Below are 14783 nucleotides of genomic sequence, written 5' to 3'. Positions count from 1 at the left end.
CTACAGTGGAGGGGGGTGGGGGGGTGAGGATGGAGGGAGATAAATGAGGGATGAGTGGGAAAAGGAGAGGCATTTTTCATCAGTTGCAGAGACACTGTGAGAGGAGAGCACCAACGTGCAGCACTTCTGGGATCTAAGTGACTTAAAGTCGTAGCAAACTGTTATTGTGTAACTGCTTCATGTAACCTTGAGTTTGCAGCAAAGAGATTTTGTTCAAACCATGAAGGACGTGAGCTCTAATTAATGTTGTTCAAATAAATCTTGATCTGTAATAACTTCCTACACTCTGAATCAGAGATTTCAATCAGAGGTTTTTTTTTCTTTTGCCATAAAAGTCATAAAAAAGAGAGACATTTTGCATGGAATCCTGCTTTTTATTGGATGTTTTTTATTTTCCCCACCTCGCATGTTCTTAAAAAATCAGTCTGAACCACTTTTCTTTCTATATTCTTATTTATCCATTTATGCACTTCATCCTGTCCTAAACGTTTTATTGTGTCTTTACATTTTGTGTTGTTAAGCACTTTGAGATGCATTTTATGCATGAAAGGTGCCGTATAAATAAAAGCATAATTATTAAATTATTTAACAGGAAAAAGCCAGCAAATAGTATCATCATTTAAATTTATTTAGACATGTAAAAAAAGACATTAAAATATACAGTTTAGGCTCCATGTTAATGTGAAGGAGAATTGCCTAAAATACTAAAATATGAATTCTCCACTGAGCTTATTATTGAAGGGATAAAACAATTGCTGGATTAATCGATTAAATGTCAAAAGACATTAAATATTAGAAATAATATATGTTAAACGATATTCAGTTTTCACACCTTGTTTTATGTAAATTAATGTAATATTTATATGAAATGTTTTTAAAGCATAACTTGCCAAAAACCAAAGTTATATTCTAGGTCTGCAGGGATTATTCGATTAATTGATTATTAAACGATTACTAAATTCATCGCCTTAATTCAACTATTTTAATGACCGATTAATTAATTAATGCAGTGTTTTATAAAAAGTTTCTGATTTTTCAGCTTCATGTGATTTTTTTTCTGGTTTCTTTGCTCCATATAACTAAGAAATCATTAAAACTGAACATCTTTCTGACATTTTCTGACATGTTATGGACCAATCCATTACTCCATGAATCGAGAGAATAATCGTTAGTTGCAGCTGAAATTAAAGGAAATAGTGACATTTCTAAATCTGTTCAAAACATCGTAAAAATTACACAAACAAACGTAACTATCATAGCATTGTGTAAAAAAAAAAACTGAATTAAAATAGTGACATTTCAATAATATTTCAGCATCATCTTCATAATAAGTGTGTCTTATGTAGTTATGGAGGATTCACAGTGATAACAAGGCAATCAGAGATGGCAGACTTCTCCCCATTCATGCAACAAGCCTCTGGCGGCCTCTGTTGGTCATATTGGCAAGTGCAAGTGCGGAAGTACAAACAAACAGACAGACAGACGCACAGAGCCACTAAAACTCCCACTGGGAGTGACGTGATGATGCAAACTTGTGCACTCACGTGAGTTTTTGGACATCAGGTGGACACACACTGCACTGCATGTCCACCTGCGGGACCCACCCAGAGTCAGGATTAAGAAGAATCCATTATCATACATTATTATGAGTTCATTTGGGGTTGGTTAGCGTGATGGACCAATCACATGGGCGTCTCTTATCCCCTTTAAAAGCAATGCTCTCCCCTGAGTCTGACACAGACAGTTCAGTAATGGAGTAGGGACTACACACAAGCTCCACCTAAGAGGAAACTATTATTCTTCTGCACAAGCTGAAGCACTGCATGTTTAAATAACACACAACGTCTTAAACGCTACAATGAACAGGGGCTTTTTTTTTTATTTCTGGATATACACTAAAAGTCCTGTGAGGATCGCGTTCTCACAGCTATGCACTATTTTATTTAGAATCACGGTGATTCACGCACTAGAAGCACCAGGAAGCATTTCTTCCTTCACGTCACTGCCGTGAAGAATGACGTGATGTTTAGGGCTGGATGTTGATTTTGTAAAAGATATTTGTTGTTGTGAGAGATGTTTTCACAGATCTAGTGTTGCAAATTGCACAACATTTGGATATCTCTACCCTGGTGAATCATGAATACACTGGATACTGACCCTGAAAAAGTTATATTAATGCACCTTTTATTTAATATGACCACACAACACAGTCTAGAAGTCCATCAGACAGTAAATACCAAGCTGTTCAGCAGAGGGTTAAAGGCTTGCAGTCATATGAGACTAGAGCAATAGTCTACTTTCTTGTGAGTTTTGTGCAGAGAATACAGGAAATAGCATGTATACAAAGATTCATCTAATGCTTTTAGGATCAGATATTGGATTTTTAAAGTGTAACTAAACCACCTAACCACCCTTTTTCAAGTAAACTGGTGTCTACTGGGATTTAGTAAGGATATTTTCTGGTCCAGGCGCAAATCTTCACAGTTTAGTGCAAAGTATTAAAATTAGTAAATTAATTAGGGATGGCACGATGCCACTGTTCCATGTCGGACACGGAGATTTTTGACCTTTTCAACTATGAAGCTGTTAACAACACATTTGCGCTGATGCCTTTCAAAGACATAATTCTCCAACTGTGTTATAAATATTATTCTCCCGGAAAGAAGAAATAAACCTGCTCCTAACATGACTCAGCTAAAATGCTGTTGTTGGTTTTTTATTGACGTTTTTTACAGTCTGTGCATAGTGAAAAGTGTGATATATAGGAGTTTTGAATATTGTATCAGTATCAGATCAGCCCTAAAATGTAATTGATTAATCGTTTGAGTGTTTAATTTAAGAAGCTTTCTAATTTTTCAGCTTCTTAAATGTGAATATTTTCTGGTTTCTTTGCTCCATATAAATCATTAATCATTTTTGGTTTGTGGTCAAAACAAAACACTCCAGAACATCAACATTCCCAGGTTTGAGAAACACTAATTTCATTTACACTTGGAGATATGTATTGCAGATGAATCCAGCCCTAGGAATGTTCTATGTTTCTATTTTTTTGAAGATGTCCTACGATCTTTAGATACCAACCTCCTCAGCCCTCTCACCACTCCCCCAATCACCTCACCCAGAGGTCTGCAACCACGTGGTGCTTCAGCTCCCTGTAGCTTTGACAAAAACACACTAAGGCGATAAATGAAAGTTGTTTAATATTTCGTCTACGTGAAATACGATGAAAACCTCTCGTCCGTCTTTTGGAACCATGTAATTATGCCAGCAGGTTTTCTTGAGCATGAACTACAAAAAAAATCTAAAATGAAACCAATTCATTTCAAAGTGGGTTCCATTTTTATTTTATATACATAGTTATAGTATATACATAGTATACTGTGTTTTATTTCAGTGTAGGCCTACACGTGCCAGTGTTTTTCATCACTTCATAAGAGTTTAGTATTATTCCTTTAACAGTTAAAAACCGTCATAAAATGTCAACAGTTTTTTTTTTTTGTAATTCCTTGTACTAATTTCACAAATGCAACGAACTATAGTTATTTTATATATAGTATAGCTAGATACAAAACTATATACAGAAAAATAGCTCTTCAGCACCCTTTTTATGTATGTTTTGTATGCTTTTACTTGGTCTTCCCTCATGTTAATATTACTGTTTTTTTTTTATTATTATTATTTCTCTACACTCTTAGAAATAAGGGTTCCAAAAGGGTTCTTCTACAAGGGCTGAGGTTCTACCTGGAACCATTTGCTTCTGAAAAACCCTTTCCCGAAGAAAGGGTTTTTCAAGGGTTCTTGGTAACACTAATGGTTCCAGTAAGAACCATTTTGATCCAGAGAACCCTTTAAAACCCCTTTCCTGAATAAAGGGTTTTAAACGGTTCTTGGTAGAACCCTCCAAAAGGGTTCTCCTATGAGGACGAGCCCAAGAACCTTATATGGTCTTAGAACTTTTATTTCTAAGAGTGTACTTTATACTGAAATCTATTTAATCTATCATCTAGTTTGTGTGTGTTGTGATTTTATGAGGAGCCTTTGAGTGTTTTTTAAAGTGCTTTAAACACAGACACCACACGCATCTAAAGCCTGATACAGAACCAATACAGAAATAATACATTTCTACTTTTGTCGAAAATACATGCGATGCTGCTGAAAGTGACACGTTCCTTCAGAATAATGAATAAGGATGCGATTGTTTATTTTTCCCTAAACCCGACATACACACACACACACCCCATGGTTCTGCCAGAAATACTCATTCAAACAACAAATCCACAGCTGAAAATAGTCCTCAGCTTACGCACTAGTTTCTCCTGTTTCAGAAACATTTGTTCTAAAAAGAAATATAAAAAATAACCCAGCAGCTGCTTTCGCAAACTGTATTATTATTTTTTTGGTAAATGTAGGTTTATAAATTGTACTTCCTGGAGATTAAGGCTGAGAGCCAGCGGAGTTTAATCTTTCAACTAGGATTGTTTACAATAACAAATCCATAGCCAGCCGTGTACTTTATGATTTATCAGCTTGTATTTTGCGACTACCAACATGAGGATGTAAACAGAGGTTAATTTTATTATCACTTTCTATTATTTATTTCACATAAGCACTTAACAAAGCTATGGTGACACCTTTTAAACCAGTGATGTATGTTTTGTATTTATATGTATTGTTTATCCAATGTGAGCTATGGCATACCTGATGAATAAAGTTTATCTTATGTTCTCAAATATCATACGGAGTAAAGAAAAGAAACTAAAAATCGAGTACGAAAAATTAATAAAATTACAGCTTAATCATGGCTGCTCCAATGTGAGACATCATAAAAAAGCAGATTACAGCAAAATAATTTTTTTTTTTTAAACTTTATAACTACAATGATATAAGTTTCAAAAAATAATATAATAATAGTATATACTATAATAATATAACAATAATATAATTGGAATATAAAAAAGTAAACATAACGGAACATTTAGAAAAGCTTTTTCTCAAAGCTGAAGATTATTAATACCCAAGCTTTTAATGAAGACTGCAAATAACTGGAATAATAATTTCACCTGAATCTCACACACTGAACCTTTAAACGTTCTCTCTTTTTGTTGTTGTTGTTGTTTTCTGTCCATAAAGAGAGATTAAAACTACAATTCACTGTTTTCTTCCAACTGCAGCTGAGAGAACTTTACAGCTGACACAGACTGTGAAAAAAAAAAACCTGAGTGAGAAGGAAAAGGTTTGCTTAGTTTTGGAGAGAGAGCTTCAGTGCGAAGAGCTGCTGGATTTCCTGTGAAACTGCCCATACTTTGCCTCTCCTCCCACTGCAGCGTACACAGAATCACCAAAATACTGAATAGGTAAAGAGAGAGAAAAAAATCCCACTGCGCCACAGGAAATACCACTTGACTTCACCAGCGAAAAATGTGTGTGTGTGTGTGTGTGTGTGTGTGTGTGTGTGTGTGTGTGTGTGTGTGTGTGTGTGTGTGTTTGTGCCCAACGGGTGTTCTGCTCAGAAGTCAAAGAGAGCAAGTACTCAAAGGTTATTGATAAGCATTTGAGTAGAGGGCATCCATTCAAGACTCCCCAGGGAAGATAGGAATTATACTGTACCTGAGGGCAGACAGAGTGAGAGTAAAAGAGAGAGATATGTTGAGGGGGGGTTGGGTTGGTGTCATAGCCTCGGAGAGAGAAAGGGGGTGGGTGGCTAGGAGACAATGAGCCAGAGAGAGGCGGCTAATGACAAAAAAGACGAAGAAAAGAAACTTTAGAGATGAATCAGAAAGTAAGAATTTCCCAAGGACAAGAGACAGAAAAAAGAAGAAGATGAGGAGAGACAAGCGCTGATGGAGGACAGGTGTGTGTGTGGTCATGTTAGCGTGGGTGCCCGAATATATTTGTGTGTGTGTGTGTGTGTGTGTGTGTGAGTAGAAGTGTGTTCAGACACATCTGCCCCACCACCACCACCACCAAACACCACCACCCACCCTCTAATCAATTATGCATTTATTAATAGAAGGCCTGAGAAGACAGAATTTCAAACAGCTGAACGGTGCAGCAGCTTAGTTAAACAGCTGAATGGTGCAGCTTAGTTAAAGCCTAATTTCTTTTTTAGCAGCACTCCAGCCGCTCTGCTATGAATGCCAATCAGCGTTTAAACCCCACCCCCCTCCCGGCGATAACCCCCCGCCCCCTCCCCTCCCCTCCCTTCCCTCCTCCCCTCCCCTCCTCTCCTCTCCTCCCGCCGTTCTGAAGAATTCTCATCAGAGCCTCGCCTTTGAAATGTACCAGAACCACCACATCAAACAAGCCCGTAGCACGCACACACACACACACATACACATGCAAACGGACACATATGTCATGCTTGCTGATCAAAAACACTCACACACACACACACACAACAGTATTGCCCCAGAGTGGCTCTCTCTTTTTTTTTTCTTTTCCTCTGAGTGACCTTGGTGCCAAAATCCCTTTCAGTGCACACCGTCACAGCCGTCACCTTCACCTGATCTTACGTCCACTCTCCTCCTCGCTGACGAGCAACTTTTGCACATTTGGCGCATTCACACCCCAAATATATAGATCGAGCACTCACTCTTTTACTAATCTAGCAAAAAATAAAGAAAAAAAGAGAGAGAGTCCACGCGAGTGACAAAGCCTGAATGCTAATGTGAATCTGATGACTCGTTAAGTCATATAGAAGAATGTGTCCTAAAAGTGTTCAACCAAAGTGAAACATAGCTTTGGTCTAGCCAATGAAAATGCCATAATTTAGAGTTAGGGGATCACATAGAGGAGCATGCAGCCACGCCGGCTGATGAATATTTTACCTCATAAAACTGTCATCTCCATATTTAACACAGAAACAAGCCAATGCCCTTGTGAGATGGCTGTCAGTTAATTACAAAACTCTCTCCAGTAAAGAGAGAGGGGGAAAAAAATGCTCCAAATGCAACTCTTAACTCTCCCCCTACTGATATTAGGAGGCACCAGGGGAAATTTTCACATTTCCCCCCTTTTTCTGGGATGAAATTAATGTGACAGAAAGAAAGGCTCATTGCACAGCAGCTAGATGGAGGGAGGGGGGAGAGAGGGATGGCAGGAGGGAGCACCAGGGCAGGGAGAAGAAAGGAGGGAGCATAGCATGGGGATGAGTGAGAGTGCAGGGAGACGGAGGGAGAGACGACAGAAAGAAAGAGTGAGAGCAGAGGGGGAGGAGGTGGGGCAGGGGAGGGCGGGGGTGGGGGCGTAGAGATGGGTGTGCATGCTAATTTTATCATTCTGCTGATAAACTTTTCCTCCAGTAATCCTCCAGCTGGGACGCGAGAACAGATAGAAGATGGGGAGAAGTCTCAGCTCATATGCCGTCCCAAACACAACTCCCTCCTCTTGTTTCTTCTATTCTATTATGTTCCATTCTATTCTATTCTGTAACAGAGACACAACGTCATCAACGGCGATAAAACAAAAAGACCAACATATATATCGACATAATGTTTATGCAGGGCTCAAATGCCCTTCAAGATATAACGCACATTAACGCTTTAAAGCCACAGTGCGCAGAATTTAGCTCAAAGAGTTGCGTGTTGCAGCTGATCGTCCCTCACCTCCAAGCTTCAGTTATCATGAAAACCCCCCAAAAAATGTTCAGTGTAAAAACAGGTTGGACACTCGGTCCTGATGTTCTCCCTATTCAATTCTGTTCTACTCTATTCTATTCTATTCTATTCCAATCTAATCTATTCTATTGTCAGATTGTATCTCACTTCTTTAGTTGCTCTTTTATGACACTCACATTCCCTCTTAACAAAATGAGAAGGTCTGGAGCAGGTATGAGGCCATCTGCTCCTTCGGAAATGAAAAACCGTGTGTGTGTGTGCGTGTGTGTGTGCGTACGCGTGTGTGTGTGTGTTGAGGGGTTACCTTCCCTCTCTCTCTACCCATAACCCCCACCACCTCACTAAGTACAATGTCTGTCTGCTCCTCCTCACATCTGTTTATTTTCCTCCAATTTGGCCCCTAACACCCCCCACCCCACAAACACACACACACCCACACACACATACACTGGTTTCCATCACCTCAGAGGACATTGTATTGACTTCCATTCATTTCCTGGAGACTCTACAGTAACCATCCATCCATCCATCCATTATCTACCACTTTATCCTCCACCAGAGGGTCGCGGAGGGAGCTGTGCCTATCTCAGCTGACATTGGGCGACAGGCGGGGTACACCCTGGACCGTTTTCCAGTCCATCGCAGGGCCACATAGGGCCAGGGCCACACAGACAAACAACAATTCACTCACACTCTCACACCTACGGTCAATATAGAGTGACCAATTCACCTAATCCCCATATCACATGTTTTTGGAAGCCGGAGAACCCGGAGAAAACCCACGCACACACGGGGAGAACATGCAAAATCCTTGCAGAAAGGCCCTTGTTCCGAAGTTGTCCCAAACGGGCCTCGAACCCAGGAACCTGGGTCTTCTTGCTGCAAAGGCAAGAGTGGTAACCACTACACCAACCGTGGGCCCTCTACAGTAACCTTAACCATAAATACTGCTGGCCTAATCCTAATCCTAACCTCAGCCATACTTTAAAACAGGTCTTCACCTTAAAATGTAATAAGTTACTTGATGTTTGTCCCCATTAGGAAGACAAGTCCCCATAATGTGACTGTGTAAACAGATTTAGGTCCCCACAACATAAGGAATACCAGGTACACACACACACACACACACACACTTGTCTCTTTGCACTTGTGAGGACATTCATAGATGTAATGCATTTCCTATAGGCCCTTTGCATTACCATAACCATCTCACACCAACCCTAAAACTAGGCCTTCACAGCCTAATAAATGCACACACACATAGGTTTGCACAGCTATACTTGTTAGGACCCTGCATTGACTCATTTGGACAGTGTAAACAAAGCCATAACCGATGAAAACCTTACCCTAACCTTAACCAGTTCCTCAGCAATTAGATTCTATTAGATGATGTGGTCTTGATGAGGACTACTGGTCAGTGTTTACTACAGAAAAGGTCCTGAAGAGGTGACACACACACACACAGAGGGACAGAGGCAGGGAGGGACATGCATCTGTCACGTCCTCTAGAATCAATAACCAATCAAAGCAATCATTGCCTTTATAGTTCGTCAAACACACCACTGAGAATCACACACACACGCACACACATTCCCACTGCACACTCGTGTACATACACAACCATGTGGTGACCCCAGATTACACACTCCATCTCACTTCTGGTTTAACCAGGCCCATTGAGGATTATAGATACATAATGCCATGTGTACAGATTAGGTATGACAATAAACGACTGATAGCCAACGTAAGCCCTGCCTTATTGTGTCTGTGTGTGTGTGTGAGCGCGCGCGTGTGTGTGTGTCTGTGTGTGTGAGTGTGTGCTCACTAATACTGTACTGGCATGCATGAATAAACATGATGTGTAACAAAGCTGAATTGGAATGATGTCTCAGCAGAGAGCCACAGATTGACTGTGTGCTTGCTCTCTGTACATGTGCTTGTGTGCGCTTACATTTGTCACCTCTTAAGGACCTTTTTCTCGCATAAACACTGACCTTGTCAGGACCAGTAGCCCTCACAGAGACCAAAATCTGGTCCTCAAGAAGCAGAACCTCATTTCTAAAGAACTGGTTTAGGGCTCAGATTTGAGTTGTGCTTTGGTTAAGATCAGGGTTAGACATTCACTGGTTGTGGTTAATGTTAGTGATAGTGCTTAGTTGAGGCTGTCCAAATGAATAAAAGTGAATGCAGTGTCTTAGGAAGAATAGCTGTATGTGTGTGCAGACGAACAGGAATGAGACCTCAGTTCCTGCATCACATCATTCTGCCACAAGGCTTTTATACTTGCTCCCAGAGTCGCCCTGTGCTACAGACAAATGTGCGAGTGGCACTTAAACGCCCTCCCGCACACACACACACACACACACACACGCACGCACGTACTGGTGCACAAACACTGTGAAAGAGTATTTGAGTGTCTCTTACTGTTGGCGTCAGTGTCATCACTCTTGGGAGGGGTGTGTCCTGTGTAGCCCACGGCGATCCTGACCGTTCGCTCTGGATTTCTTATCTTCTTCAGTCCTACGAGAAGAGAGGAGAAAGAGAGAGCGAGAGAGAGAGGGAGAAAAAGAAGAAGACACATTTAGTTGACGCTCCACACTTTCCTGACAGTCTTCATCATCACACCTTCGCTCCTCCTCCCCGAAAAATAAAACTCCATGTCATATGCATGTAGGCTGATCCATTTTCTGATCCACTAACTTGCATCCATTGTGTCCCGTTGATCGATTGGCCACAGCAGATTCGCTGCCTCCATGTGTGTGACTAACTTGTACCCAGCTTTAGTTTCTCTTTCTCTCTCATCATTTCTCTGTTTCCCTGACCACTGTTGCTATGATACAAAGTAGACCAACCAGTGCAGAGGGAGATGGTCTTCCAGGCTATATGGTGGATATTGTTCTCGTGCCCACTGGTGTGCTCTGCTGGCTGGTGCCACGCACATCTGCCAGCATATGGACGGTGAGAGTGGACAGCTGACAGCTGAAGCTGCTAAATTATTACGTCCTCTCTACATGTAACACTGAGAGGTCAGTGGACTGAGAGAGAAAAAAGCCATGCTGTGAAGGTCAAGTGTGTGTTTGCATGTGTGTGTGTGTGTGTGCAGGTGCAGGTGCAGTACAGAATGGTCGGGGGGGTTGGTTTATATTTGTGTGGTAAAACTTCCTGCTGATCTGCCTGTGGGCTTTCTTTCTGTCTCATCTACACTTCTAGTCTTTTCACGCAATGGGACTCTCAACCCACGGATTTCTCTTTGCCTCTGGCCACACACTGCATGCCTGCCTGCACGTGTGTGTGTGTGTGTGTGTGTGTGTGTGTGTGTGTGTGTGTGTGTGTGTGTGTGTGTGTGTGTGTGTGTGTGTGTGTGTGTGTGTGTGTGTGTGTGTGTGTGTGTGTGTGTGTGTGTGTGTGTGTGTGTGTGTGTGTGTGTGTGTGTGTGACTTTAATCGCTTCAATGATACAGCAAAGGGCTGGGCAGTAAAAATCTGTTATTTAATTAATCTTACTATTTTGATAATCGATTCATCAATTTGAGTGTTTTGGGTTTTTTGGGGGGGCAATTAAAACTGTTTTCAGGTTTTTCAGCTTCTTAAATATTAATATTTTCTGGTTTCTTTGCTCCATACAAAAAAGAAACCATTAAAACTGAATAAGTTTGGTTTGTGGACAAAATATTGTGTGGGGAAACACGTTTATTTACATTTTATAGACCAGAGAATAAGTCAAGTTTTTAGAAAAATATTTTGAAATCATTTTGAAAATAACTGTTATATACAGCCCTAATAGATATTGAATACCGATTAGGGCTGAACAATTAATAAACATTTTACTGCTATTTTCAAATCGCCGGTGGCACTATTTGTTAAAGCCAAAATATAATAAAATAAAATAAAAAAATAAAATATATAAAATATAATATAATTTTTCGATGAATTATTGTCCTGACCTACACACATCATATGCTACAAACTGATGAAAACATCTTTGCTTTTCGCAGATCTGCACTCATATCACACTGTAATCATTTTAAATATGTAATTTAAACGAAAATGAGAGTAATGACGTAAACATTACCATTCCCTCTTATATCTCAAATGGTATTGCAATCGCAATATCAGTCAAAATAATCACAATTAGATATTAATTCAAACTCATTCAACCCTAATATGGATATAACACAGGTGCGGCAAATGTCGTTTTTTTAATCTATGCAACTGCGTGTATATAATACATTATAGCACTATGAACATGCAATAACTCATTCAGATCTGTCCCGTCTCAACCCGACAGTTTTTCCTCTGTCCCACAGTTGTCCTTTCACCACAACCTGTCGAGGCAGATGCTGCACATCTTTGAGTCTGGTTCTGTCAGAGTTTTTCTCCGCTGATGCCCAGTGTTTGCTCTTAGTGTGAACTGTTGGGTTTCTTTTCTCTCTATAATATAACGGCTTACAGTGTCTTGAGAAAATGTATGTTGTGATTCGGTGCTATACAGATACAATTGAAATGAATTGAAAAGTCATAATTGGGAGTCACCTCACCTCTCTACAGCTGAGAAATTGGAAAAAACACGGACGCACAAAAAACAGCGTAGCAACATGTCTGCATATAATAATCAAACAATTATGTGTACAAAATAACAAATAACACAGAAGTGCAATTAACATTAAATGTAGCAGCGTGTTTTTACTGTTGACATCTGGAAGGCACAGCAGTTTCATTTTTGTATGCATTAAATTTAGAGGTCAAGTCATTAATCTGTTGGGCTGATTATTTGGGCAGATTTTTTGTTTGTTTTCTTTATAATCATCATCAGCAAAATAAGAAATAAATTCAATCAATCGGCCCAGTTTTTGTTGTAATAAATTTAAACTATTGCTTTTTGACAAATATTTGTGTTTTGATGAGCTGTTTCATATATTCTATTTTATTTTATTTAGTTAAGACTAAATCATTTTTATTGAAAACATACAGGTGCATTGCAGTGCACACACAAAATACAGAAATGTTTACTTCAACTCTGCTATCCAGTGTTTTGTTTGTTATTATTTTCAAAATAAATAAACATTATTAACATTATTATATTTTATCAGATGGAGTAATTACCTGCATCATCATACTGTATATCGGCCATGGTGTGAACCGATCAGTCGACCTCTTGTTGACTTTAATTCTCCTAATTATCTTTGTCCTGTAAACACCGTTATTGACGCATTAAAAAGTTCTGCTCAGACCTTTTTTATTGTTCCTTCAGTGTCTACATCAGTTAAGGAAAGAACAAATGTTGTGTTTTGTGCTAAATGGAATCTGTTGCCTTTAAAAAGCCTTTCGATGTCATAATTTGGTTAATTCAAAAATGCTGTCTTGTCCAATCTTACCGTAAGACAAATTGCTTGTGATTCCAGTAAAGCTGAGACTCATGCGTCATCTTTATCCTCCTTATTTGAATGTATTATATTACTTAAATATTGATCCTGTGTTGCTTTTTTGTCTATCCTCTTGTAAAGTGTTAGCTTTTTTTGGTCACATTTCTCTTTTGGATGAAAAACGTGTAAGTGCACTTAGCAGCAGTTTCTGGGATGTCACCCGTAATTGCCAAGAATCTTTTACAGTTTGATTGTCTTTTACTGTCCATAAAGATGTTTTAAACCACAATAAATTGGTTTCTTCAACTCAGGAGCCAAAATCAATCCCAATTTTCCAACACTTATCATGATAGTTATAGATGCTGACCTATTGGATTCTTTTGTTGTTTTTTCATATCATCCTGCCCTTGATGCAACTTGTGAAGGACAAGTTCTCCAAATAAAATTGCCCCATGGAGAAATCCTGCTCAGCATCGCTCCCTGGTGGACAGAGGGTAAAAGACTCCTGTCATCTCAGACTTTGAGAAAGAGGATGAAGGAAAAGATTTGTTAGCTCAGGATGTCATTAGTTCTTCTGCGGCTCATCCTCAGCAGCACATTTAGCTATTGTGAGCTGCGTGTTTGTTTTTTGTTTTTTTAGTTTGACGAGCATCTCTGGGTAATTTAAGCCTCTGTGACATCACCGTTTGTTTTACAGCGAGGGATGAAGGGACGAATCCTGGGAGCAGACCAAACATCCAGGATGTTTATGAACAGATGTCAAACACTGAGTGAGAAATAGAGTCTCAATTAAGCCATGATCTGAGCAGCAGATAACATTACCATGGCGATTCTGGCCATTCCTTAAATAATTCATGAATGAATGAATGAATAACAATCTGAATGAAATGGTGGTTGTCTGTCCGTGTGTGTGTGTGTGTGTGTGTGTGTGTGTGTGTGTGTGTGTGTGTGTGTGTGTGTGTGTGTGTGTGTGTGTGACAATAATGACCCAAGAGTTTAGTTAAGTGTGTAAAAAAATGCAAACTAGATTCTTACGTGATGTGACCTGAAACTGACACACATACACTCCCCCAGTCTAAATGCAGCTGATTCTCACCTTCACTGCCTTAGCAACCACAGGCTCATCATCCTTATCTTCATCACCGAGTGAACACACACACACACACACACACACACACATACATATGCACACGCACACGCACACACGCACCAAATAAACACACAGCTGGACTGTGGATGTTTGTGTGGCTGCCAGAACATGAAATCTGCCTTTTAATGGTTCACTTTTACGCTTTAAGACAGAGAAATAAACACACGCGCGTGCGCGCGCGCACACACACACACACATACGCGCGCGCGCACAGAAAGCATCTGAATTCCTTCAGCTCTCTCTCTCTCTCCCTCTCTGCCTCTCTCTTTCATCACCATGTCTTCTAACGGTGATAACACTCATAAACGCGCTGTGATGGAGAAACAATTAGTCGGTAAAAAAAAAAAAAAACTCACTGCCCACCGACGGGACAACTCTCTCTCTCTCTCCCTCTCTCTCTCTCCCACTGTCTCTCCCTCCTTCCGTTATTTATGTGCTGTCGGTTAACCGTGCTCCTCACAGTCGCTGGTTCAGCACCAGCGTCCGTGTTTTCGGGACGGGCAGAAAAGAAAGGGAAAGCCCCGCCGCCGAGCTCCCTCTCCTCCTCCATCCTCTCCATCACTTCATCTGACTCCCAAACATCATCGGCGGCTCTGCCTCCTCACATTTAAACCGTTATTCCTCTCTTACCTTCCGGCTTGTCTTCGGCAGCCAT

At 40.2% G+C, this 14783-nt stretch overlaps 1 protein-coding gene across 1 annotated transcript in view; it reads right to left on the bottom strand.

The window, feature by feature from the left end:
- LOC310929607 (calmodulin-binding transcription activator 1-like) overlaps positions 1-14783 on the bottom strand; it is a gene marked incomplete at both ends in the record, with an annotated part of 97339 nt that extends 82556 nt beyond the window's left edge. Inside the window, 2 exons of the mRNA XM_083892414.1 lie at positions 10041-10136; positions 14759-14783. Of these exons, the coding sequence (XP_083748540.1) occupies positions 10041-10136; positions 14759-14783 (121 nt within the window). The remainder of the gene's footprint in view (positions 1-10040; positions 10137-14758) is intronic.

Source organism: Microchirus variegatus (genome assembly GCF_963457635.1).
Source record: "Microchirus variegatus genome assembly, chromosome: 7".
Taxonomy (NCBI): domain Eukaryota; kingdom Metazoa; phylum Chordata; class Actinopteri; order Pleuronectiformes; family Soleidae; genus Microchirus; species Microchirus variegatus.
The sequence above is the reverse complement of the archived record's forward strand: the minus strand, read 5'-3'. Positions and strand labels throughout refer to the sequence as shown.